Source organism: Martes martes, assembly GCF_963455335.1.
Source record: "Martes martes genome assembly, chromosome: X".
In the NCBI taxonomy this organism is placed as follows: Eukaryota; Metazoa; Chordata; class Mammalia; order Carnivora; family Mustelidae; genus Martes; species Martes martes.
The window spans coordinates 95,297,754-95,325,309 of record NC_137897.1 but is presented as its reverse complement, the minus strand read 5'-3'; the positions used below and the strand labels follow the sequence as shown (position 1 = coordinate 95,325,309).

Here is a 27,556-nt window from a genome sequence, read left to right as displayed (position 1 = left end):
GCCCAATGTATAAGAGGTAGTTGGGTAACATCTAATGTATGATCTGAGAAGATACAATCCACCCAAATCCTTCTTCACCAGCTCCTCAAGGCCCTTCAAATCTCCCGTTTTGTTTTTAGTGAAGGTTCTGTTATTCACTCATTCATTTGTTCAATTTACAAATAATAATAGTCATCCAGGTACTATATTATACTCAGCACTTAACATAGTGCTGGCAGAGATGAGTAAGACAACAATCTTCAGTAAGTTCACGGTCTTTTGAGGAGGATAAAGGCATAAACAGATAATAATACTATAGTATGATCAGATCTATACTAGAGGCATATACAAAACACTATGAAAACACAGGACAGGCAACCTGGGACACCTAGGCCTGGGGAAGTGAATATTTGAGCAGAGTTTTGAAGTACATATCATTTAGCAGATAAAGTGTGTGTGTGTAAAGGTGGGGGAGTGGGGTGAAGGGGTTGAGTGCCAGAAAGTTGGAACAATATTTTGAAATCATATGCAAAGGCATGGAGGCTAAATATGAAAAGTATAGCACCTACGGCCTATTGAAAGTAGCATAGTTCCTGGTGGCTAGAGTGTAGAGTGGTATTGGATAAGAAATCGGAGGAGATGAGGCTAGGAAAACAGGTTGGAGTCGGACCACGTTGGGCCTTCTGAGCCCTGGTAAGAAGCTAGGATGCAATGCTAGGAGTTACGGAACACCAATGAAAGCCTTTAGGCAGGTGAGTGACAGGAAGGGAAGACTGCAGCCTGGTGACTGTGGAGGGGGTAAGATGAGGGAGATCCATTAGGAGGTTGGTGCAGGAGGTGATGGCAGACTGCACTTAAATCAGTGGTGGTGGGAATGCCGAAGAAGGTCTTGGTGATAAGTGTGCGGAACACTGAAGAGGGAAGATTCAAGGATGAAGTTTTTGCTTCGAGAAGATGGGCAGTGCCATTTGTGGGGCCTGAGAACACAGATGGAGGAGAGAATTTTCTAGGAAGACGATAAATTCGGAGAATTCAGCATGTTGAGTTTGAGGTCCCAGTGGGGCATCAAAGTAAACGTTTTAGGGGGAGATGAGACATGCAGATCTAGACTTGGGGAGATCCTCTGGAAAGTCCATGTGAAACTGTGACTGTCTTGCTGAGTGAAGCATTCTGAATCTTTACAAAATTTGGATATAAGCAAGAAACAAAGCTACATTATTATCCTAAATCCATATCATTTTTGGCAGGAATGCACTCATTTCACAGAAGCCTTGAGGGCTGTGTGGAACTATGGTTTAAGAAATTGAAAGGTGCTGGCAGTAGAGGCCTTAAGTAAGGGGAGAAGGGACTGCTGAAAATTCCAACAAACCTTGTTAGGAGAAAACCTACGAAATCTGCCATGAAGGGTTTTAAGAGCTACTGGACATCCTAATCTACCAATCTGGCCTTGTTTCCTTTTCTCTTCTGCCCAGCAGAATCCGGGAAAGGTTAAGGGCTGGGCACTAAAGCGTGAGCAAGAAGGAAATGTGAGCATGCTGAAGGTGTCTGGCTAATTTCTAAAGCTGATGTGGGCAAATATTTAGGTCCCTATAACCCTCCCTAAGATTGGTCATTTGAAAAGGAGTTCTGGTTTCATTATGGGGAAAAGAAGAGGAAGAAATGGAAGTGCTATGATAGCCCACAGAATTTTAGAACCTAAAAGAATTGCTGTGGATTCTACTTATTTACACGTCTTTGCTCCCCTTTGAAGCTGTGAACTGCTTAAGGCTAGGCACTCTATTCCATTCACTTCTATAACCCTAGTAATGTCCTTGACACATGACTGCTACACTCAGCAATTTTTAGTTGAAAAATGATGGAATCCACTCTCTCATTTTGCAGATGTGGGATCTGAGGACCAGAAAGGCTCTGTGACTTGCCCAGGATCACACTGCTACTTAGTGGCAGAGTTAGGCATGGGACTAATTCTGGTTTGATGATGGTTTTCTTCAACATCTTTAGCTGGGCCAATCACTTTGCACAATAGAATGTCGTTCTTGCTGAGGTTGGAGACTCTAATTTTATGAGAATAGACAGAATCGTCCTGAAGAACGTTTCCCTATTGCTCAGCATTCCTCTCCACTTCCTAGATGCATAGTGGACTCTTGATAATCTTGAGATTTTTCTCTAAAAACCCTCCCCCACACAACACTCTATGTGACTATTTGCTTATGAGAAGGGAAGTATGGCCCCTGAAGTCTGCTGTGCAGTTTGTGGTGACCTCAGTTTTGAGAAATCTCCAAACATCTCTTTCCTTTAATAACTATCGGTCTGTCATCCATGAATTCACCTAAGCTTTTATTGGGGGGAGGGAGAAGCTATTTTTATTTTCAGTCTAATCCACCACTTGGTGTAATGAGTTCCATATGTTTCCTCCATTTTCTACCTGCTGTGAGAAGTAGGGCTTCCTTTACTTGTCCTAAACTCACCTCTATGGGCTATATGCTGATAAGACACACACACACACACACACACACACACACACACACACACACAGCCTCTCCCTCTCTCTCTGTCTCCTGCACACACTCTCACACACATGATTTAGGTGGGAAAATGACCCCACTATTAATTGTTATCTTTGTTTATAAGCATATTAAAAATTCAAATGAAAGGGAGCTGAAATAATGTGATTGAGAGCAAACACAGTGGCAGCTCATTACCCCAAGGAGAAGGACGTAAATCCTTGACAAAATGGAGGCCCGTTGACACAGGAATTGGTGGAAATAAATTCGAAGGCTACTATAGAGTCAGTGTCTGGCCAAGCATTGCCTGCCTGCAGTGGAGTTGAAGCGCCCTCTAAAAGTTCCGTGTGGCCCAGGAACATAACCTGTCAGCCTCCTCGCCTGACATGATCTTAATTAGCCTCTTTTCTACTGCTGAGAAAGCCCGCTGAGGCAGTTAGCACCAGAGAATTAATCAGATCGTTTGTGGAGTCGACAAAGCAGGATAGCAGCCGACACTGGAAACTTAGTGACAGAAAGGATCCAGGAATATGGGGAGGGATGTAGTCTGTGTTAGGGCCCCCACTTTCCTCCTAAATGAAGGTGCTCCATAGAGATTGGGAAGGGGGAAAGCTGGGGGGGCACTGTGGGTAGAGGGGAGGTCAGGGTGGAGCAAACCATGCTCCACCTTAACCTCCCATTCATATCCTGTCTTCCTTGCTTCCGTTCACTTTTCTGCTAAAGCATCCTGTGTAGCAGTACTGATGCCAGTGTGTTTGACTGCAAGAGAGAGGGAGAAAACACTGTTGATTTTGTTGCAAATTGCACTTTTGCTACAGGATTAGTTGGGGGGGGGATGGAATTATGCCAGTATTTTCCTCCCTCCTTTTGTTTACTGCCTATTTTCAAACAGCTCTGTAATTGCTTTCCATTTAGTAAAAAGGACATTGTTTCTTTTTTTGGTTTTTCTTTTAATTGTGTTTCTTGCCCTGAGCTCTGACATTTGGGAGCATTGATGGGAATGCCATGTTGTTTTGGTTCTAGATACCAGCTTGGCCTTAGCAATCAAGGCAAGGTCATTGCTAGTTGGGTGGTGGGCTTAGAAAAATGTCTAACTTCTTCTGTTGAGCCTTCCCTGATGTGTCCATCTTGCCTATTGTGAACTCTTTCTTATTTGGATTCCCATGGTACTTCAAATCTGTACTACACAATCTAGCTCTGGCCTTATGTTGTTTTACCCTTATCTTTATTTCATGTGCATTAATCTTATCCTGTCTCGCTGACCATAACAGAAACTCTTCAAAGCCGAAGGCTCTACCTCCTATTGAACCTGCTAGTTCTTAACACCAATCTAGGCACAGTAAGTGAGACTCAGTAAATGCTAGATTGGTTCACTCACAACCCCTTGAGGAGTTTCTGCAACCATCTGTCCTTTGACCCTGCTGCTACCTTGACACTCTTGATATTTCGTTCCAGATAATTCTTTTGGGGGTGGGTACTGTCCTGTGTGCTATAGGATGTTTAGCAGCATTCCTGGCCTCTCCCCACTACTGAAAATGTCTCTAGACAGGGCCAAATGTCCCTGCGGGAGGCCAAATCACCTTCTCTCCCCACTGAGGATCACTGTTCTATAATGATAATAAAATAAAAAGAGGTAAAATTTATTGAGCACATTACTACGTCCAGCTTGGTGCTAAAGACAGTACATGCATTCTTTTGTTTAACCTCCACAGCACTCCTGCCCAGGTTTTGTTTTCTAAAGGGGCTCCAGGGGACAAATCTTAAAACAGCAGTTGTAGGTCTACACCACACAGTCTCTCTCTTCCCCCAAGGAACATTTAGAAGAGCCTTCTCAAGGACCTCTCAGGCTCCACTCTGAATTTACAGAATACATCGGCTAACCCTCAATAGTGTCAGGACCACCCACTCATCAAAAACTAGATATTCAGTTTAGTGAAGGTTAATTCCTCAAGGAGCTGGATGAAAAGCAATGGAAGGTCAGAACAAAAGCAACCCTGCCAGATGTCACCTCCTTTCTTCAGAGATGTGAATCCCATTCCAAACAGCTAATGCATGGTAGGGGGGCTGGAGATTTATTTCTTTTGTTCTTATGATGGCATTTAAGCTCAGGAAGCAGAATTTCGAGCTAGCCCACCGAAGTGTCATTCCTGCCTTAAATCCTGACATGCTGCCTTGCAAACAATGCAATTGGTCACAAGAGGGACAGGGCAAAAGAAGGTAGATAAACTGGTACAAATTTGTCCTTCTGTGTCTGTGTGTTGGGGGGGTCAGGGGGAGGGTGATGACTTGGAGCACATCTCCCAATGGTCACACCATCTCTAAATATGAAGGATAACCCAAAAGAAAAGATTTGACAGTTTAGCTTACTGTGTCTCTGGAGAGGAATGGATCTCTGGCTGTGAAGTCAATTCAACCTCAAATTCTCTACTACCAAGGAGTTAATGATACATTAAAATTAGTCATGTTGTCTGATGGAGAAATATTCTACTTATGGAAAATACCTTTATAGGAAAACTGCCTTTCTGAGGCTGAGCTGGAAATATTACAGTAAACAGGATCTAATCACAGCGAAGCCTTTTTTCAGCTTTGCGTGACAGCTGTAAAATATGACAGTATTTATTAATAGTCGCTGCAGTCTAATCTGTAGCACTGGAGAGCTACAGCAAAATATGTTAAGCCACTGAGAGAACAATTTCCACAGTAACTAATATTCAGCTTTTGAAAGGGTAGTTTAATGTCTTGTGATTTTTTTCCCCCTACTGATGGTTCAACCCTAGGAACAAGCTACTAAGCTAATAACCTTTGTGGAGAGGAAGTGTTTAAATGATAATTTATTTCAAGAGCTGACAACAAATTGCTCTGCACTTTCTCTTTTTATGCCCCAAAGCAGTCAAGGATGTGCAAATCGAAACATTAAAAAATATGACAGCTTCGGTATTTTCATTTTCAATGAAATTCTCATTACAGACATATGTGTGGTCTTTTATTCACAATCCAGTCCAAATAGTCATTCACTGTTATTATTGTACAGGCTCTCAAGATGCTCTCACAGTTGAGGACTCATCACAATAGATTAGGCAGGCCGCAGAAGCTACCAAATGTCTCAAGTACTGTCAACCCCGATTATTGCCACTCAAACAGGGGAATTTAGTGTCTGTCTCTCACAGCATAGCATACTCTCTGGGCCTTCCTAATTTATTCAGATGTAAAAAGTAGCTTGAATTTCAATAAAAACTCTCTTGGCTTTGGTTTTCCCAGAAGGCAAATGGACATGACTAGAATTGGAGCCATCTGTTACCTTCGCACATCTTTTACTCAGTTCTTAAAGTGGAGGAGAAAAAAAAAATCCACGATAGTCTGTTCTTTATCCTTTTTTCTTTTTCTTTTTCTTTTTTTTCTTTCTCTCTTCTCTTCTCTTCTCTTCTCTTCTCTTCTCTTCTCTTCTCCTTTCTTTTCTTTTCTTACATCAAGTTACCTGAAACTATTTTCTTCACGTTCCTGCCAAGTAGCCGTGGTAGAACTTATCATCTGTCCCTCCTTGCTTTCTTCTTCTCCAGGCAAAAATGGCACCATAGTGATGAGGACCTGCAGGTTCAGATCTTTCTCTGCTCTGGGAACTGCTTCTGACCCAGAGAGAAATCTCTGAGTTCACTTTGCCTCAGAGCCATGTCCCCACCACAGCACTCTAAGGGTTTGAGCCACAGACAACCTGCCGACCCCCTTCCCACCTGGCTGCATTTGGTATTTTTACTACTCATTTTCCCCTTAATCTGGATTTTAAAAAATGATTTTATTTATTTATTTATTTATTTGGCAGAGAAAGAGAGAGAGAGAGAGAGAGCACAAGCAGGGGGAGCAGCAGAGGGAGAAGGAGAAGCAGACTCTCTGCTGAACAGGGAGGTAGGGCTCAACCCCAGGACCCTGGGATCTTGACCTGAGCCAAAGGCAGATGCTTACTTAACAACTGAGCCACCCAGGCACCACTTAACCTGGATTTTTTATCTGCTGCCTATATGGAATTTTGGAACCCCGGGCCCACGACTTCTGGTGTTCATTTGTGGACACCAGGCTTTATGAAGGAAATCAACCCTTGGACTATATCCATAGGAGGACACCTAGGATAGGGAGGGTCGAGGTAACAGGTACTTGAAAGAATGGCTGAAGGAAGGACTAAGGGAAAAGGTAGTAGAAGTTTTCAAATGTTAGAAGTGTGGGAGGCAGTGTTATTGCAGCAAACAGCATGCATAGACTGTGAATGAGGCAGACCTGGGTTAAAATTCTGGTTTTGCTACTTTGGCACACTGAGCTGTGTGATCCTAGGAGCCATAATTCAGCCATTTTGTGCCTTGGTTTCCTCATTTGTAAAGATACACGGTGCCACGTGGATTCAGTGTGGTAATCCAAAAACTCATGGCCTAGTACATAGGAAGTGCTTGTAAAAAATGGCAGCTGCTCTTATCCAACAGCTTTATCTTATGATAAAATGAGGCCAATAATAAGGATTTATTGATTTGTGCCACTGATTGGTACTGGGATGTGTGTGTGTGTGTATGCATGCCTGTGTGTGTGTGTGTGTGTGTGTGTGTGTGTAAAAAGGGAAAGGAAAGCAGGAAGAAGGGAGGGAGGGAGAGCAAGAGACAGAAACAGAGACAGAAACATAGAGGGGAGACAGATTCTGCACTTTATTTGGGAACGTAGAACTGGATGGGAGGGATGAAGCCAGGTTGCATAAGTAGGTGGTAAACAACAACATACAAGAAGGTGTGTGGCATTGAACCCAGTCAATCCGAAAACACTCCTGTGAGGAAGGGCCCCCTTCTCCTTGTCTGGGGGCAATCTCTTTACCTCTTAAGCCCTCATGCTCTTAAAGCATTTTCGCATCTTCCTTGCTATCTGGCGACACTTTTAATCTTTCACAAGGTGTCTGCTCTAATGAATGCACATGTCATTATTGGATGAGGGAACAGTTGGGTTAAAAATTAATTTTTTCCAGGCCCTTGAGATAAATCACTGTTACAGCAACAAGATTGTGAACTCTTTAAGGCAGCAGCTAATTCTTTCTTAAATTCTACCAGTGGCCTGGCACAAGCTAGTACTAGAAAAGGCCCAATAATTGCTTGGTGACTGATGAACTACCTGTTGCCACCACCCATGTTTCGGCCCCAACTTTCTAGAGCAAATAGAAAGGTCTGTTAGAAGGCTATTGACTTCCAGAGAGTGACTTGGGAACTGAGTAGGGAGTTTCAGGTTGAGAATGGGAAACAGCAGGAGTTTATTGAACACTGGCAAGAAGGTAGGGACTAGTTGCCTCAAAGGGCACTTAGAACTATTATCTCATTATCTAAGCTGAGAGCTGCAGCCTGGGCTAGAACCTTTCATCTCTGTGGGCTGTGCCCATTGAAGGCAAGGAGAGTTGTCAGCGGCACGAGAGAGTCTGGCTGCAGTTCTCAAGTATGTTGCTGTTCTGGGGGAAATGTTAGCACCACAGAGAACTGGGTCACTTATACCCAAAAAACAGGTCTAACAGAAAACTGGAAGAGGTGGTCACATTTCAGACCAACAACACCTCCCTGGCATAGCTTTAGGACTTTCTGTGTGGGAAGGTGTGTGGGTAAGAGGCCTCCCCAACTGGACTTGTGGTGCCGGGGATGCCAGCAGCAGAAAGCCATGCTTTGGATTAGGGTTCAATGCTACAGAATGCCCTTACCTGACTAGAAATTTCTTCCCTGGATGCACTAACACATCACATCATTAACAGCCATAGAGAAATTAGCATGAGTACATTGGTCAGTTGAAGTGTTGTCACTTGCTAGAGAAAGTCTATTGGTCAGCTGAAGTGTTGTCACTTGCAGAGAGAGTCTATTAATCAGTGGAAACAAAATGTGGGACAAGAAAGTTTCTGTGGAGGTGTAGAGGCAGGTTGGGACAGAGAGATCGAGGCTTTGTTCCTACCAGGGAGGGCAGGTGTAGACAAATGACAGAGTGGGGAACCCTGGGTAAATAAAAAAAGGGATGTCGGTAAAGAGGGGCATAGAGGGGCAGATATCTCACTTAGTCAACCTCATAATTTTTCCAAGAAATGAATTTCTCTGTATACAGCACCAAGAGCAGAATTTTCAACTTTGTATTAATGAAGCTACATGGTATTTTGGTAACAAAGCAAAGTGAAGACTGCAAACAAAAACCAGACCTTTCTTGACAGACAGAAATCCGTGTGTAGCTAAGAAAGCCTTGAAATCCATTTGCTGTTTATAACTTCAGAGACAATGTTATCTTGGTTGTGCCACAAATCTTTTAAATGACCTCAAATGTACAACCCATTTCTCAGCTTCTCATTTGCCTCTGCCCTCATACAGTAGAGTCACACCATTTGTATATTTAGCTTACTTGAATGACATATTCCCTTCTGTCTCTCTATTTTCCATTTCTCTCTTATGTAATTAAAATATTCTAAAATTTGATTTCACGGTTGTAATTTCTCCCAAAATGTTTATTATGAAAGCAATAGATTATTGTAGAGAATGAGGAAATACACAATAGATGCTTTATTGAATATTTTAAAGAACTGTACCTCATGGTTTGATTTACAAACTGGATTCACTTTCTCCCCTCTTTCTTCCCTTCCCATCTTCTTTCTTCCTTCCCTTCCCTTCTTCCCAGTTCCTCCCTTCCTCCCTCCCCCCATTTCCTTCCTTCCTTCCTTCCTTCCTTCTTTCCCTGCTTTGTGTGTGTCTCTCTCTCTTTCAGTCCAACAACAAAAACGGACATGGGCTTACTCTTGAATAACAGTAATGGCATTGGAAAAACACTAAATATGTCCCCAGACCCATGCTATGTACCACTGTGGACACAAAGTATAAATGTAGGCGCTAACCAATTATTTGTTATCACACTGGGGAGAGGAGCTTGGGAAGGTATATAGCAGACCCAGTGAAATAACAATGGAGAACACTTATGTTAAGTGCCAAGTGAGTGACATGGACAAAAGGGTCCTGTGGGTGTTCAGAGGTAGGCAGGATCTTTGCTCCTCAAAACTCGTTCTCCTCCTGCTCAGTCACCTTAGTAAACAGAGTTATCATTTTGCCCAGTCCCTCAAGCCAAAAGTCTGCCAGTCATCCATGAAGCCTTCTTCTCCCTCATATCCCACAGTCAACCTGTCCTGAGTTCTGTTGATTCTGTGTCCAAAATGTATTTCAATTCCATCCACTTTTCTCCATCTCCAGCCTAGTCTAAGCTCCCATAATTTCTCACCTAGATAACCATGGTGGCCTTTTCCTTGGCTTCCCTTCTTTTGTTCTTGCACCACATTCCATTCTCTATAGAAATGTAGATCATGTGACTCCCCGGTTCAAAATCCTCCAAAGACCTCCCACTGAAGTTAGAATAAAATTCATACTCCTTACCATGGCTCCTTTTCATTCTCTATGGCTATCCTCTGCCTCCTGTCTACCTCTACAGTCTCATCTCAGGCCACTCTCAACCTCCTCACTCCCCTTTACCCACACTTGTCTTCTTTCATTTCCTCAAACATACCAAACTTCTCTGCTACAGGGCCTTTGCACTTGCTATTTCCACTGCTTGAAACTCTTTCCCTCTATTTTTCACATGGCTGTCCCTTCTAATCCGTTATTTCTCAGCTTAAATGCCCCTTCTCAATGAGGCTATCACTGAGAATCTTCTTAAAATTAGGTCCTATCCATTAAGATAGGTGCAGAAACCATGTCTATGATCTAACACTGACTGACTGACTAAATGAATGAGTGAGTGACAATGAAGTGGAGTGGCCAGGGATGGCTACCTTGGGGAGGTAGAGTTTGAGGTAGGTTTTGAAAAATGGAAGGACCGACAGGATTTTCTAATCAAGATGGAGAGAATTCTGGGTAGTAGTAGAAGTGAAGTTGCTAAGACCAAGCATAGTTCTGGCACATTTGGGCAACAGTGGAAAATGGGAGCTGCATGGGACACTTGGGTGACTCAGTCGGTTAAGCGTCTGCTCTGGTCATGATCCCAGGATCCTGGGATCAAGTCCTGTATTGGGCTCCTTGCTCTGTGAGGAACCTGCTTCTCCTTCTTCCTGCTGCTCCCCATGCTTGTGTTCGCTCATGCGTGCTCTCTCTAACAAATAAATAAATAAAATCTTAAAAAAAAAAAGAAAGAAAATGGGAGCTGGCTGCAGTGGAAGGTTCTCATTAGGTAACATAAGGACAACAGTTTTGTTAGTTGGCTGAGGCATAATTATGTTGAGTCTTGAAGAATGCACTACATTTTTTCCCCCAAGTGTGGGCCATATAAGCCATTGGAAATACTAGAACAGGGTCCTGGTTCAGTGTTTTAAGAAGGTTTTCAGAGGAGGAAGTTAGTGTAAAAGTTTATAGAAAGTAGTTCTTAAGCAGACCAGATCAGTCCTACCAGCTAAATGACTATAGAGAAAAAATTATAAATATGCATGAGTAAGAAAGGATTCTTTTGGTTCTTAGACCACAGAACTGTCCAAACTATTTAGTGAGATGATTTGAGAAAAGAGACAGGGACGAGAAATAGACCTAGATGGACTTTTGCTTCCTTTCCTCCAATTGACAGCTAATGGGCAAAGAAAGGCCATGGGAGATGAGGAGAAAACATATGAGCTATATCTTCTGTTTTTGAATAGATGGGAAGTTACGGTATTAACAAAACTGGTATTTAGTTTACAACAGTTTTCAGGAGAGAAGCTGCCTGATTTACAAACTTCCATTCTGAAATTTAGATTGTTACACACTGGAATATACCATATACAATACACAGAAATAGGCTAATTCATCCTCAGTGTTTGAAAGAAAATGAAATGCACTAGAATTTAGCAAACTGTGGATTAGAACGTTGAAACTATTTTTGTATCCTTGTCAGGCAAGGCTCTGTGTGAACACACAGCACTCCTTCCTGATTCTGCCCTTGGTTCATCTCTTTTCCCCTTCTCCAAACCATACATCCCTCTTCTCTTACAATCTACAACTTCATCTAGCTTAGATCATCTAGCTTAGATCATCTAGCCAACCTTCTCAGAAAACTCTACTTTGCTGGGGTGCTACCTTTTCACAATTCTTAGAGCAATTAGAGTCTATAGTGTGGGATTCAACTTGATAGTGTTCCATGTTGTTCATGAATGGTTTCATCAATGTTCTTTTCTGTCCACCCCCATTGGAACTGTATTATATAAGCATCTGAAACACACCATTGGGGGTTGGTAGCAACTTTTAAAATTGCTTGACTTATGAACTAATAATATATGAGTTAGCGTTAGCAGCAAGATACAAAGTGTTCTGTGTCTGGTATAATATCTCAAAAAATCATAGAACGTTACATTAAGACGAGAAGCACCTTAGGAGAGGAGACAAGACCAAGAGAGCTTCAGTGCATTAGTCAAGGTCAGAGAGCTCATTAAATGGCAAAGCTTGAACTAGTTCATGATAGCTATAATATTTTATTTTATTTAATTTATTTTTTTAAAGATCCTATTTATTTCTTTGACACAGAGAGAGAGATCACAAGTAGGCAGAGCAGCACAGAGAGAGTGAGGGGGAAGCAGGCTCCCCGCTGAGCAGAGAGCCTGATGCAGGGCTCGATCCCAAGACCCTGGGATCATGACCCGAGCCGAAGGCGAGGCTTAACCCACTGAGCCATCTAGGCGCCCCGATAGCTATAATATTTTAGAAGTAAGTTGGGGAACCTGAGTGGCTCAGTCGATTAATTGGTGGCCTTCAGCTCAGGTCGTGATCCCAGGGTCCTTGGATTGAGCCCCGCATCAGGTTTCCTGTTCAACGGAGAACCTGCTTCTTCCCCTCCCTCTCCTTCTGCCTGCTGCTCTACCTGCTTGTGTTCTCTAACTCTCTGTCAAATAAATAAATAAAACCTAAAAAAAAGAAGTAAGTACCATAGACAAAATATAGGGAGTTCTTTGGGTTTCCAAAAAAACGAAATGGTCTTTCAAGTTAAGTTACCTAGAAAAGACCTCTTCTCCAGGTACCACTCAGGCAGACAGGCCTTCCATTTGTTCCCTCCTTCTCTGAGTCAGAAAGAATCATTCCCAGGCTACAGGCAGAGTTACAGGCAAACAAATGATAAAGTAACATTATTTTTTGGAATTTTATGGAGGTAGGATCCTTTGGTTTTACTGAGGAACCCCTCAAAGATAACTGGGCTCTTGAGGAGTCGATTTGGCTGAATTATAATGCATTATACAATTAACAAATACACCTAACTGTATGCTATTTAGAATCAGACCCTTAATATCTGAGATTGTTTCAATAGAATGTGTCCTCAATATATTATTATTATTATTCTTACTATTAGAAAAAACATCCATTCCCAAAGCCCAGTTTAGTTACTCTCCGCTCATTATTTCCATCAGATAATTGTTGAGGCCCTGTAAGCTGAAGACGTAATGTGATCTAGCAGAACAAGCCCTAGAAGCGGGAGATATTGACACCAGTCTCAGCTCTGTGGTTAAATGGCTGAGTGGCTGAGTGAAAAAGCACATTTCTTCTTGGGCTTTAGTTTTTGAATCTTTGAAATGGGGACAATTACATTCTCTGATAGGATTAATTTTCCGAAACTTTCCAGCTTAGGCCTCTCTCTATTTTGGATGAAGCTGCTTTTACTTTGTGCATTGTAGACCACTTAAATTATTTTGAGGGGAGAGGATGCTTTTTCAACAACAGTGACTCAGCCAGGAGAGTCCCAACCCTCTTTCCATGGCTGGGGGTAAGAGGACTTATTTAGTTTGAAAAATTAGATTCTAATATGACCATTGCATTGATGTTTTGGGGTCTTAATTTAAATTCACTTTGAATTTAAATACAGTTTATTTTTTTTGAATTTAAATACAGTTTAAAAGAGTATTAGATTGTATTTACTGAAAGAGAAGAGAACAAACATGAGTTGTGGAGGGTTGAACAACACTGTTACATGAATATTCAAAGAGGAGAGCGGATGCCTCTTCTTACCTCTTTCTGTGTCGTAGAGGTACACAAACTTCTCCCACTTGTAGTGACCCAGCAGACTCAGAATGGCACCCTTCAAGGCTGGGCGCATCTGGATGACAAACTGCACATCTGCATCCGTGGGGAAGCTGGGCGTCACAAAGGATGTGTGCAGGGCCCCACAGAAGGAGGTCAGAGTGTTCATTGACATCTGGTCATAGAATCCAAAGATGGCATATACCCCTCTTGAGAACTGGGAGCAGACTGCAATGAGAAAGACAGCAAGATATTTCAATAGCCCCATGGTCCCTTGCTGCAGCTTATAGGGTTGGAAAGACAATGTATAGTTAGGCTTTGGCTCTAAAGGACATGCCTCAAAGGAAAACAAAGATCTCTGAAATCTCTAGAAGCCCTTGAAAGCCCAGTTACCCAGCAAGAAAAGTGGAAGGAAGCGAGGAATGTATCTGATAGAGTTGCTTGTTTTCTATGTCTACCATGAGCAAGAAACTAGGAAAATTCTGGAAAAAAGAGGTGAAGTTTGCCTTACCCTCTTTCTGCAACCGTTCCAGCTCACCCACAAGTCACTTGATGTTCTTGTACTTATGGTCTTTTAGTGTACCCATGCCCCCATCAATGTACCATTATCTTGTGTCCCACCCCTTCAGTGCTTTTTCCACTAGATGACAATAAGGACTGTTGAATTAGACAAATTGCTAATATGTCTGCTAGGAAATGTGTTACTCCTCTTAGGTTACATACTGCTTTAACCATAGCTATGTCATGATTAAGACCCTTAATGAAGGTTACTAATGAAGGTTTCAGATTTTGGGCAGGCCATTGGAAAGACTGGTCTTTCAGTGCCCAGGGAGTCACATGAGGTAGGTGTAATTGGCAAAGTTCTCTTCTGTTCCTTTGGCTTTTACCTTCTAGATCTATCAGCTCATACATAGAACTTTTATGTCCTTCATTTCAAAGTGGGCCACACTACCACATTTTCCCTCTTCTTGCCCAGATGAGCTTAAAAAATGTGAACCTATTTCAATATTAGCTTAAGTAGAACATAATTAGCAAAGCAAATCAGCTACAACAACACCGTGTGGTGCATTCCCAAACCAAGTGGAAATGATCTTTAGATTATCTGCTCTACTGCTCCCTTCCATTCATGCAAAGCAGACAGAACAGGCAGCTGATAATGTGGTGTGATTTAAGGAATCCTGTGTGGCCTCCCTTAACTGCTAGGAAGACACTGTTAGGCTTACTTCTTTAGGTTTAGAGTGTTGAAAAATCTCTATGGTTTGGGAGGGGGATTAAATAGAATCTTTTAAAGTTTTTAGCATGCTAAGATGAATTATTATGTCTGGGACACCTGGGTGGCTCAGTGGATTAAGCATCTGACTCTTGATTTTGGTTCAGGTCATGATCTCAGGCTTGTGAGATCAAGTCCCATGGCAGGCTCTGCACTGGACTTGGAGCCTGCTTAAAATTCCCTCTCTCTCTCTCTCTCTCTCCCCCTCAGCCTCTCCTGCCCCTTTATCTCTCTCTCTCTAAATAAAGATGAATTAACATATCCTATGTCCAGTTAGACACCAGTGAGGGTGTATAAACAAACAGGTAAGTTTTGAGAGGGAAGGGTGAATCAGAGAAGAGGATGTAAAGTGTCTGGACTCTTTCCTGAGATGAGAAAGAGTAAAGGCATTGGGCACTAAAAAGAAGGAAGGTGTTGAATATAGCAGGGAGACAAGTGGAAAACCAATTTAATTCATTTCTTGATCTGATTGTGAGAAACAGAGAGCTCTCAATATCTATGGTATCTTGCTTTCCCTGCAAGTATGTATGTATGTATGTGTGTATGTATTTATTTGTAACAATAATTTATTATTATTTCTCATGTTTTTGTGAGTTGGCTAGGTTTATCTGGGCAGATTTTGCTTGGACCCTCCTCTGTAGTTGGAGTAGATGGTATCTGGGACTGTCTAGGACTTTAGATATCTGGAGGCTTAACTGGGTCCCTGCATTCTATTTAAACCTGTTATTGATAAGGGCTGTTCCCCTTTGTTAGCCATACTCATTAGTCATTGGCTTAAGGATAGCATTATTAAAAGTGATTACCTGTCATTCAGGCTCTCCATCAGGGAAGACCATAGCCTCCAACTTGGGGAATTCTAAGTGACCCCCCAAAGACATAAAATAGGTCCTTATATTAAGGCATAAAATAGGTCCTTATATTAAAAGGAGAAAACCAATTAGAGAAACAAATCTGGGGCACTTCATGACAGGGGGCCAAAAGAAGTGTTCAGAAACAAAAAGCAAGAAGCAGGATGCCACTTTGCCTTGGTTATCACCAAGGAAGATGCTAAGGAAGGTCAGTTCCCAAATTAATCCTGTAAATAGAGAGTTTTGCAGTACCAGGTCAGATCTTAGCTGGTGCACATAATGTTCTATATAAAACCGACAATAATAATGATAATAGCCATTGAGTGCTTAGTATGTACCAGGCATTATGCTAAGTACTATACAAATATCCAATATTCCCAACAACCTCATGGTGTATTGCTAATATTTCTATTTAATGGATGAGAATTCTGAGATAAAATGTTCTGTGTCTTGAGTGGAGGAGCCAGGATTTGAACTGGAGTCAGTCTGACTCTAAAACTCATACTCCCTGGGATGCAAATCCAATAATGACATTAAAGAGTAGTTATTGGCCCAAATGAGACAGGGAAAGATTTAATAAGCAAAAGAGAGGACTCTGTAGACCTCAAGTTCATACATATCCTAAATAATTATTTGTTTTTTAAAAAATATTTTATTTATTTGTCAGAGGGAGAGAGAGTGTCAAGCAGAAGGAGAAGCAGGCTCCCTGCTGAGCAAGGAGGGGCAGAGGGAGAGGGAGAAGCAGGCTCCCCTGGACTCAATCCCAGGACCCTGGGATCAGGATCTGAGCCAAAGGCAGACACTTAACTGACTGAGGTATCCAGGTGTCCCCAAGAATTATTTGTTATTGACCTGAAATTCAAATTTAAGGATCATGTATTTTTTCTGGCAACAAGCAATCATGGCTCTTCCATGAACATTATTCAGGAGTTAGTTGGTAATTCCTGGATCCATATCAACTAGCATGCAAGGCCCAAGATAAGGATCCATGAACCCCAAACAAAAATAATCTTGTGGGGAAATGCAATGTATTTCCAATGAGGAAAACTCCAATCTGACTAAATTATGGACAATAATTGAGGGGGGGAAATTAACTTGAAGAGAGGCAAACTTATGGCTGTGATCCACTTAGAGTTTTAAAAAGCCCTTGACATCGGAAGGAAACAAAATAAAAGTACGTTATGGAAGTGAGATTCTGGCCAATAAAAAAATCTTGCATTGCTCTTATAATCATTGTTTTTGAACCTCAAGGGCACAGAATTGATCATTACTAGGTTAGATATGAACTTTTCATACTTAGGACATTTATTTATTTATGAACACTAGTAGTGAACACCCATAAAACCATCACCCAACCCAAGAACTATAACATTACTGAGAACTTTATTTTTACCTTCCTCTTCCCCTCTATTTTACCACCCCCACCCCCGGTTTGGACATCCTCCTGGCTCTACCTCATAACTATCCCTGAATTTCGTGTTTATCATTACCTTGGTCTTTTAAGACATACACATACACACACACACACACACACACACACACACACACACCCTAAGCAATATAATGTTATTTTTGCTTGTTTTAAAACTTTAAAAAAGGGAATCATACTGAATATGTGAAAACCAGACTCCAGGAAGGAGTGCCCAGTTAAGTCCTTTAGCCTATGTATGATGATAAGCAGAATGAGACAAAGGAAGACCTTATACAAATGTATGAGTAAGCAGGTGTGAGGGAACCAAGTTGTGGTCATCTAAAGGTATTTAGAAGTATTAAAGATCAGCAGTAATCCTCAGGGAACACTAGGCTACTGTGGTCCAACAGGCAGACACGTGGTGGTGGACATCAGCAAAAACAATGTTGAGAGAAAATCAGTAAATGTTCTATTCCCTTCTTATATAACAGAAGTGCAGCTGCCCTGCACATACAATTGTGCATAGTTAACCTTGCTATATCTAGACATATAAAAGTAATGTAAGTAGAAAGCCCAATGGAGGGGGGAATTAAAGAGTACACGTAACTTGATGAGCACTGAGTAAGGTACAGAATTATTAAATCACTGTATTGTACACCTGAAACTAATGTAACATTGCATGTTAACCATAGTGAAATTAAAATAAAAAACTTAATAACAAAGGAAAAAAGGTCAAGACAACTGCCAAGTGAGGACAGGGTTAACCACCTCTGAGAGAAGCCGGGGCACAGGGGACCTGTGAATGGCCTCTCACAGCAGATCTCTGGGCCCATTCCTGGCTATAGAAAGTAAGGCTGAATGGAACGTTGTGCTGACTCAAAGGACAGTGTTCTTGTCTTCAGACTCTGAGAAAGTTTGAGCTAAAAGGAACTAAACACTATTTTATTCAGTGATTTTTTAAGCATAGTTTTTCATGTGGAGTCATTTCTCCAAATGAAATTTTGTGTGGAAAAGTCCAATACATAAAAGGGATAAAGTAAAGCACTTCTGATTCAACAGAGTTCCACTGGTGCCTCCCCATCATAAAGAAACTATGTGTGACACAAAGAGAGGAAGTGTCTTGCACAAGGTCACACAATGAATTATGAACTAGTTTCTTAGAAAAGCTGTATCAGCATCTCTACACCATCCCTACTCCGGAGCTATGTAGGGCAGCATGGGTCAGAATTTGCCTGGCATGAAAGTGACTTACCCTCATTGCCTAGCTCTCAGCATAGATGGTTCCACCAGGGGTTTCCCATGACTCAGCTGCTGGCAGCTTCCCTCACCTCCCTCTAGCCCCAAATACCAACAATGAGATCGGGTGGCAGATTGGTGATCTTTTGGGACTCATGATTCTCTTTGGTAGTGTCTGTTATCTTTATCTGAATCCTTAATGAACTGTACCCACTAGTTTTTGTCAGAAGACAAGTCCTTGGTAAAATTATAATGGAAGAAATCATTATCTTGGCAATCTTTTGAAGCAGTGAAGTACAGAAGAAAGGGCAACAGTTTCCCGGACAGTCAGACCTTGGTTTCAATCACAGCCCTGCCAGTCTTAAACTGCATGGTTTTGTACAAGTTACTTAACCTCTCTGAGCCTCAGTATAGGACAGTGATTACATGGACAGGTTCTGAAGTTAGACTGTATAGTTTGAAATACTCAGGTGGTCCCTTATTGGACAAGTTACTTAATATCTCTGGGCCTCCAACCCAGTTTCTTCATCTGTAAAATTGGGATAATAATAGTGCCTGTCTCAGCATTGGTTGTGAAAGCTAAAATGAGTTTAGTTATGGTAAGCCATCTGTAACAGTGCCTGGCACAAAACAGATAATTAATTCTAGCTATTTATTCATGCAACAAAATCTACTGAGCATCTATTATGTGCCAAGCATTGTTATAGGTATTGGAAGATACAGGAGAGAAAAAAAAAAAAGATCTTGTCCTCTTGGAGCTTACATACTAGTGAGGGGGAAACACCATAATGAATGAGATGAATAAAATATGATGTCTCAATTGTAAGTGTTGGTTTGGGTTACTGTCATGAGTTAAAGAATGAATGAAATGGTACATGGAAAATATTTACAGTGCCTAACATATAACTTGGGAACCAAATAGTTCCTTCTCTGTTTCTTTCCTCTTTCCAGCTCTTTCTGGCATACTTTGCCCTGTTAACCCCATCAGGTTATCCTCCCCACAGAAACCACTGCTTGCAGTGTTACACTGATTACCCAGGTAAGCATAGTTTTTCTTCTCTTTCCCTTCCCCTATACATTTCGTCAGTGCTCTTTCCTATTCTAATTCCTAGGGAGTAATGGTTTAATAAAGAAACCATTCTAATTTGACTTGAGAATGCACTGTTGTCCTCTACTCTTTCCTTCCCTATATAATGCCTTTGTGCTGCTAAAATGTTGTCTCTTCTTGGGACTTCTGTGTTTATCCAGTAGGAAATATCTTGGTTGTCTGTTTCCTAACGGTGCCCATCTCCATTTCTTCCTACTAGCAAAACATCAAATTCTTGTTGAAGATGCTGTTTCTGACTACATCCTGGATTCCTGGGGACTCTAGTATAGCTCCCGGCTGTGTTCCCTTCAATGGTGAGTGACAAGCAAGGCTGGAGCCAGCAGTCACGCTTTTATTTATAGTCCCCAAGTCTATAGGGTCGGGACAGGTATTGTTAATGTACAATGTAGCAGCTAATTATACCACCCATATTCCAAAAGGCATCGTTACAAAAATGTCAAACAACTTGATTACCCCAAAGATCAGAATAGCAATATTGCATATCATTTACAGAACACTTTTCATAGCCTTTTGAATCAGGGGGTAAAAAGGAAACCGAAGTCTCTTGCTGACTTAATGATCACGTTTGAAGCAAGCAGGAAGAAAAAAAATATAGCTCTGAAGGAACCGATAGAGATATATCACAAGAAATTTCTCCAGGTAATACCACAGTACTGTGAATTCCAGGGGAACAAAGAAACTTAGAGCTGTGAGGGCCTTAAGAGATCATATTGTTGTGCTTTCTTTCTTTTTTTTTTTTTTTTAGGTCTTATGTATTTATTCGAGAGAGAGAGAGAGAGAGAGAAAGAGAGAACAATAACAAGCAGGGGGAGGGGCAGAGGGAGAGGGAGAAGAAGGGGCCCTGCTGAGCAGGATGTGGGGCTCTGTCCCAGGACCCTGGGATCATGACCTGAACCCAAGGCAGATGCTTAACTGACTGAGCCACCCAGGCGCCCCTAGTTGTGCTTTCTAAAGCTGTAGTTTTGGTCCATAGTGAGTTTTCAGTCTGGTGAAATATTTTCACGAGTTTGTGTGTGTGTGTGGGGGGGGGGGATGTTGGAGTAAGGTTGACAACTGTCCTTTTTTAGGAAGCACAGGCCTTTTATTTATATCATTTCTGTTTTCCATTCTGTATGTAGTCTTTTCTGAAATGATGATGATGATGTTAATGAGAAATGGTGTGTGTTTGTGCATGTGTGTGTGCATACATACATATATATATATTCGGTCTGTGTGGTAGACTGAATAATGTCCTCCCAAAAGATGTCCATGTCTTAATCCTCCAAATCTGTGAATTAGGTTAGATGGTGAAGTGGAATTAAGGTTGCAGATGGAATTAAGCTTGCTAATCAGTTGACCTTAAAATAGTGAGATTATCCCAGATTATCTGGTTGGCTCAAGATAATGACGAGGGTCCTTAGATGTAGAAGAATGGGGCAAAAAAAGCCACAGAAGAGTCAATATCAGAGTGATGTTATATGAGAAAGACTTGACCAGCCATTGCTAGCTATGAAATTGGAGGGGACTATGAGCTAAGGAATGTGGGCAGAGTCTCAAAGTTGGGAAAGGCAAGAAAAGATTCTCCCTTTGAGCTGCCAGACAGGAATGCAGCCCTACTGAGTGCAGCCTGGTGAGACTCCTTACCAAACTGCTGACCTACAGAACTGGAAGATAAACTTGTGCTATTTTAAGCCACAAAATTTGTGGTTATTTGTTACATCAGTAAGTAGAAAACTAATATACTTAACAGAGCAAAATTAAAGTTGATAACTCTAGATCAACCTATACTCCACTCACCCTCCCCCCCCTTAAAATATTACTGATAAGAAAAGTCCAAAAGTTTGGAAACTAACGATCTTAGTCCAATTTCTGATTCAGGACAGGAATCAGCTGTCGTGAGGTCATGTTACCACTCCCTAAATACCTCTAGTGACAAGGGAGCTCATTACTCATAAGTGGCCCTTTACTTGCTGCGTAGCTCTAATCACTGTAGACCTCTTCTTTAAATTGAACCTAACTCTGCCTGTTGGGGCTCTTGAGTGCTACATGATACACTGAACTCCAATTCTGTATGACTTCAACTTTGTTTTACAGGAAGCTCAAAAATACAACTGCTGTACTCAGGAGATCATAATGACTATTAGCTATTCAAGTTTGCGCATTTAGTCTCTCTATGCTGCCCTCTTCATGTCAGGCTAAAAATTTGCTAAAAGACCCCACCTCCCCCTTGATCCCTGCCACCTCCATAAATGATCTTCTTAACTCCTTTTCTGTCGTCACTCATGATGAGATGATGAGGACCTTGCAGCCCTCTGCATATGCAGCCTAGTTTCTGCTCCCATCATTCCACTGAACTTGTTCTCTCAAGATGATGACCTGCTCACTGTCAAACCCAACTCTTTCCACAGACATCATCTGACTTGACTGCTGAGCAGCATTTGATTTTGTTAGCCAAATCTTTCCTCTTGAAACTCACTTCTGTTTCAAGAGCACAAAACTCTGGTGGCTCTACTTCCTTTATTGTTCCTTCTCACTTTCCTCTTGCTCCACTCCCTTGATGAAGATATGACCAAAGATTCTTTCCTTGGGCCTCTTTCTTCTTACTCCAAAAGATATTTTTTTCATTCAACAAATAATTATGGAGTTCCTACTATGTGCCAACTAGGGGTCTTACCTCACGCTCTCCCTGCGGATGACTTCCCAGTAGATACCTCTAGTTTCAGACACATTCTTGGGCTCCAGATCCACATTTCTGACTGCTCATAGAACAGCCTCAGCTGGAGGACTTCATATTATAGGCCTTCATATTCTCATATTCAACATATGTTTTCTTTCCTCTCATTTTCTCTGTGGATCTGCTTCTCTTGTCCTTGTTTCTCCTAATGCATTGCTCATTCTTCTAGTCACCCAATCTGGAGTCTTCGGGTCATCTTTGGCTTCTCTTTCTCAGCCTCATCCATGTGCCACTCTCTGGTGATGTTCCATCCATTCCACCTCTACAGCATGTGGAGGATCTATTTCCTGTTCATCTTTAGTTCAGGTTCTCATTCCTTCTGTCTTGGACTATGAGAGTAGTGTCATAACTGGTCACCTGCTTCGAGTCTTTTCCCAGTCCATCACTGGCACTGCTATCACATTACTCTTCCTTCTTTCTCTTCCAACTGTCCAATCAAAATATACCCATTCTGACTCCCATTTTGGCAAGAATCTGCCCCGTGTATGAGTTGTTAATGGACTAATAAACAAATCTTCACAAATGAGTCAGTTTAGGGTTTCTCAACCTTGGCAGATACTATTGATATTTTGGGCTGGATAATTCTTTGTTGTGATAGACTGTCCTATATATTGTAGGATGTTTAGCAGCCCTGGATGCTACTCTAATATTAGAGGCCATAGCACTGCCATTGCTCCCCAGCTGTGAAACTCCACATGCCCCAAAACATCATCAAATAGCCCCTGGGGGGCAACATCACTACCAGTTCCCTCCTTCCTCCTGCCCCCAATATGAGAACCACAGGGCTGGCTTATGACTTACTCTCCACAGAGAATAAGGCCTTAACTTAAAAAATGCATACACACTTAGAATATTCCAAAGGAGTTACTTTAGTAGTAGAAAGTCAGGAAGGGGGGCACCTGGATGGCTCAGTGGGTTAAGCCTCTGCCTTTAGCTCAGGTCATGGTCCCAGGGTCCTGGGATTGAGCTCCACATCGGGCTCCCTGCTCAGTGGGGAGCCTGCTTTCCCCCTCCCTGCCTCTCTGCCTACTTGTGATCTCTTTCTCTGTCAAATAAATAAATAAAATATTTAAAAAAAAAGAAAGTCAGGAAGGGTAGATATTTTGGGCTCTTCAAAGCTCACCATACAAGCAGATACCTCCCTGGTCTTGCTCTTAAATTGGTTATTTGTGTTTAAGTTGAGGATGTAGGAGTGGGTGAACTAGAAAGAAGATGGAGATGGTGGGGTAAGTGTGGGATAGTAGCCAGCTCATACCTTCCCTGGGTTCATATAGATCAGCCTTCTCATCCCCACCAAACACCCTTCGGTCTTGGGTTCTAGTAACCACAGTGGGTGCTTATAGGGTACCAGAGGCAGAACAAGGTGTCAGCCCCATTCTCCAGCTGATGATTCCATGGTTTAATTACCATCTTTGGGTTAATTCCCTTGAACATTTTGTTCAGCTCTCAGGAGTACACTGCCTTCCGACAGTCTAACTAGTTATTTTTGCAATTACATGGCATGTATCTAAATGCTGGCAAAGAAAACATTCATTATCAACATTTGATCCTACTTGAATATAACGGCTTGCAAATGCAGGCATTAACATATGAACACATGTATTTTGGAAAATTCATTTTGCAACTGTAAGAGCAATCCACCCTTCCATAGCAGCATCAGAAATGGCAGGAGAGATGTTGAGGTGGGTTGCGATAAGGGGGTGATTTTAGGCCCTTCTACAGCAAGACTGTATGGTTAAGCATTGGAGCTGAGGAGTTTTAAATTCTTTTGTTTGTTCATTAATTAATTTACTCATTTGCCAAATAAAGTTTTGAGTTCCTAGTGTGACAAACATGGTCTAGAGGCTAGGATACCGTAGTGAGCAAAACAGACAGGCTCTTTGTCCTCATGGTACTTAAGGTTTAGTATTGGCAGCAAATATTAATAAAATAATTATACCAATCTGTGCTTATCATGGTCTTAGTACTAAGAAGGGACGGTATTAGGGTGCTATGAGACTATGTGACAAGGTGACTTTAATTTAGGTCAGGGAAAAGTTATCTGAGGACTTGACATTTGAGCTGACACCTCAGAGAGTAGAAGAGCATCTGATGCCAAGAGAATAGCACTTGCTAAGGCTCTTAGGGAGGGCAACATTGGATGCACTGAGGCACTGAAAGAAGATTAGCCTGGCTGGAGTATGGCCAGCAAAGAGGAGGATGCAAGATGAGTCTGGTAGGAGGTAGGGGCCCAACAGCAGAAGACCTTCAAGGACCCTGAGAAGGAATTTAGATTTCATTCTAAGGGCTATGAGAAGAAATCTTGGAAGGATCATGGGTATTCCATGAGCTGATTTATATCTTAGAAATTTTTATCTGGCTGCTGTATTGACAGTGGATTTAAATAAGGGGGCATCTGTGAAAGCAGGGAGAACATTTGGAATGTTATTTCTGTAGTCTCTGTGAGAGGGAACAATAGTTTGGATTTAAGTTGTGGCCATGGAGGTGGAGTGATTTGGCATTTTTTTCTGTGTTCAAATTAATAGTTGAACAGCCTTGAGATAGTTACTTAAACTATCCAAACCTCATTTCTATACCTGTAACAACTGGAATAATAATTTCTGGCCCATAACATTGTTGTGCCTATTAAATGAATATGCTCCAAGTGCTTAGGACTCTCATATAAGACTGTGCTCAATTGATAAAATGGTATCTGCTATTAATATTATTTTTTTAAAGAATTATTTATTTTAGGGAGAGAGATAGCACATGGCGGGGAAGGGTAGAGGAAGAGGGAAAGAAAGTGTCAAGCAGACTCCCGCTGAGTGCAGAGCCCAATGTGGGGTTCAATCTCATGACCCTGAGCCCAAACCAAGGGTTGGCAACTCAACCAACTGCACCACCCAGGTACCCCACTAATATTACTTTTAAAATTATTCCTTAGTGCTTCTGCACTGAGATGGGTTTTTATATGGTTCAGCCACTAACTTGCTGTGTGATCTTGGGTCAGTTACCTCACCAGGCTTTAGGCCTGTCATTTGTAAGCCAGCAGAACTAACACTTGCTCTGCCCACATCAAAAGGATATGCGGAGAATAAATGGAAATAATAGTTGAGACTCTCCTTTGAAAAATTATAAAAGCTGCTATCTGAGTGTCAGTGAGAAAGTATTTGGTTCTTGACTCTCAGTAATCATTATCCCCACAACAAAGAACTCAACAGAATCATCATTCTTCCCAGCCTCAGTCTCTGGCATTCACCTGCGTTATCTCTACCAGTCATCTAAAGTAGTCAGGGTTGTGTCTTGACTTGCAACTCATTTCACATGGGATTTAGCACAATTCTTAATTGAAAAACTAACTGATCCAGTGATCCAGTCAGTCAATGAAACAATTTCTAAAGTTGGGCAGGAAACTGATGAACTTTTATGATGCCTTCAAATCAGCCTTAAGATTTGTTATGGACTGGTAGGAGCTTCAAATTTGATATTGTAGCATATAGCATTTAAAAGCTATTTTCTTTAATTAGGCACCCCGTGCTGGGAAGGAGGATGAGCTGAGTCCCTAAACAAAAATTATTCTTAAAAGTTAATTAATGGTTGTCTTGTCTCCTGTATGCTTGAAAGGCTTCATAATTCAAAACAGAACGATATAAACATAATAAAATGTTTAGGCCCATTGTCAGTTGGGAAGGTATACTCTTACTTCCCACTGTGTTTGGATTCCTTAATATCCCATTCTTTTTATTGAGTGTAATGGCCTAGGTCACCCCCTCCAGCTTCTTAACAGTGCCACAATCTCCTCTGTAATTTGACTTAGAGGTAGGCATTCAATCTCCTCTTGAACACTTGGGGATGATGGTGAGCTCACTGCTTCCCAAAGCAGTTCATTCTACTTTGGGGCAGCTCTAATGATTAGAAATGTCTTTATTACAGTGAGCGCAAATCTGCCTCTGTAACTTTCACCACCTATGGTTGCTTCTTTTTTCCTAAAGCTCACAGAAAATGCCTATTCCCTGTTGTAATGGAAGGCCTTCAACCATCTGAAGATACACATCCTACTTGTCTGTGCCTTCTTTTCTTCAGGCTAATTACCCCCAGCATGTCAGATGTATGTCATAGATCCCAGACTTTCAATTCTGGCCATCTTCCCCTTGATGTGTTTCAGTTTATTAAATGTCACTCTTAAGAATTTGGTGTCCAGGACTGAGCATTGTACTGGAAGTGAGGTTGAACCCACCCAGAAGGCAGGAGACTCCTATTTTGAACTAGATATCTTATATATCTATCAGTGCTGCCTAGAATGACAGAATGATTTTCTTTTTACCTTTCTACTATCAAATTGGGGTACACGCCTACTTTGTGGTCTTGAATTTATATCCCAGGTATCTCGTTAAAGACTTCTGCCAAGCCAGGCTTCTCCCAACCTTGCATATGTACTGTTGATATATCTATATCTGTATCTGTATCTGTATCTGTAACTGTCTATCTATATCTATATCTATGTCTATATATATAAGCTAAATGACTTTATTAGTAACTTTTACCCTTTTAAAATGTCCTCATGATTTTGACCCAGGCTTTTAACAAGTTTGGTTAACAAGTTTATTAGCTATTAGTCCCAGTTACTTGTTGTCTACAAATTTGATCAGCCTGCTTTGGGTATCATTATCCAAGTTATTGACAAAAGTGCTGAAGAGGACAGGGTCAAGGACAGAATTATTTGCAAGGCTACTTCATTTTTCACCCTGACACTTTCCAGGATGACAACAATTAGGTAAAAAATACTCTGGCTAGAGTTCTTTGGTCTGCTCCAAATGTGTCTTTAATATACCTGTGGTTTAGGTGATACAAATGATCATCATCACCATCGTTCTTCAGACATGTTCATAGGTCTACCTTTCAGAGAAAAAAAAGTAACTGGAATGATTTTCTTTTTTTCTGGTATCATCACCCTTGATCCTGTATCTTTACCATTTTTTACTGAGTCTCATAGGGAGGAAGTGAAAAAAGAAGAGGATGCTGAGAGGAGACAGAAAAGTGCTTTCTGGTAAAGAATGAACTACCAGAAGAACTGGGAATCTGTTCTTTCCACCCTCCAACTCAAGCAGTCTGTTGTTACCTAAGGTCAAAAAGCTGATTCATTGCCTTTTGTGGTCAGGAAGCAAATGGCCTACCCATTTTACATTGTGGAATAATTGATATCTGATTAGCTCCTGGAGTCCATGGTCCTTAGCATCCCTGCCTGCTAGTAGACTTCAAAGAAACTATAAGCAGACTTACAAAATTGCCCAAATGCAATCCTGGTGAAAAGTAACTATTGAAAAGCCATCTTTACAGTACCCAGGATTGGTGGTTATGCAAAAATTTCAACCTATTGCTGTTTGAAAAGTCTGTATGGCCTCAGTTCCCTCAAATATGTTCTACCAGCCTGGAGAACAAAGAACCTGTTTTGGCTTTAGGAAAAAAAGGTTTAAATTAAAGGCATTTTTTTTCTAAGTCAAATTCAACTAGTTG

The 27,556-nt window shown here is 41.5% G+C and overlaps 1 protein-coding gene across 1 annotated transcript in view; it reads right to left on the bottom strand.

Moving 5' to 3' along the window:
* The window catches only part of GRIA3 (glutamate ionotropic receptor AMPA type subunit 3), a gene marked incomplete at its 3' end in the record, with an annotated part of 287,070 nt that overhangs the window by 200,411 nt on the left and 59,103 nt on the right, over nucleotides 1-27,556 (bottom strand). The window contains exon 3 of the mRNA XM_080795778.1: nucleotides 13,466-13,705. Coding sequence (XP_080651904.1) covers nucleotides 13,466-13,705 — 240 coding nt within the window. The remainder of the gene's footprint in view (nucleotides 1-13,465; nucleotides 13,706-27,556) is intronic.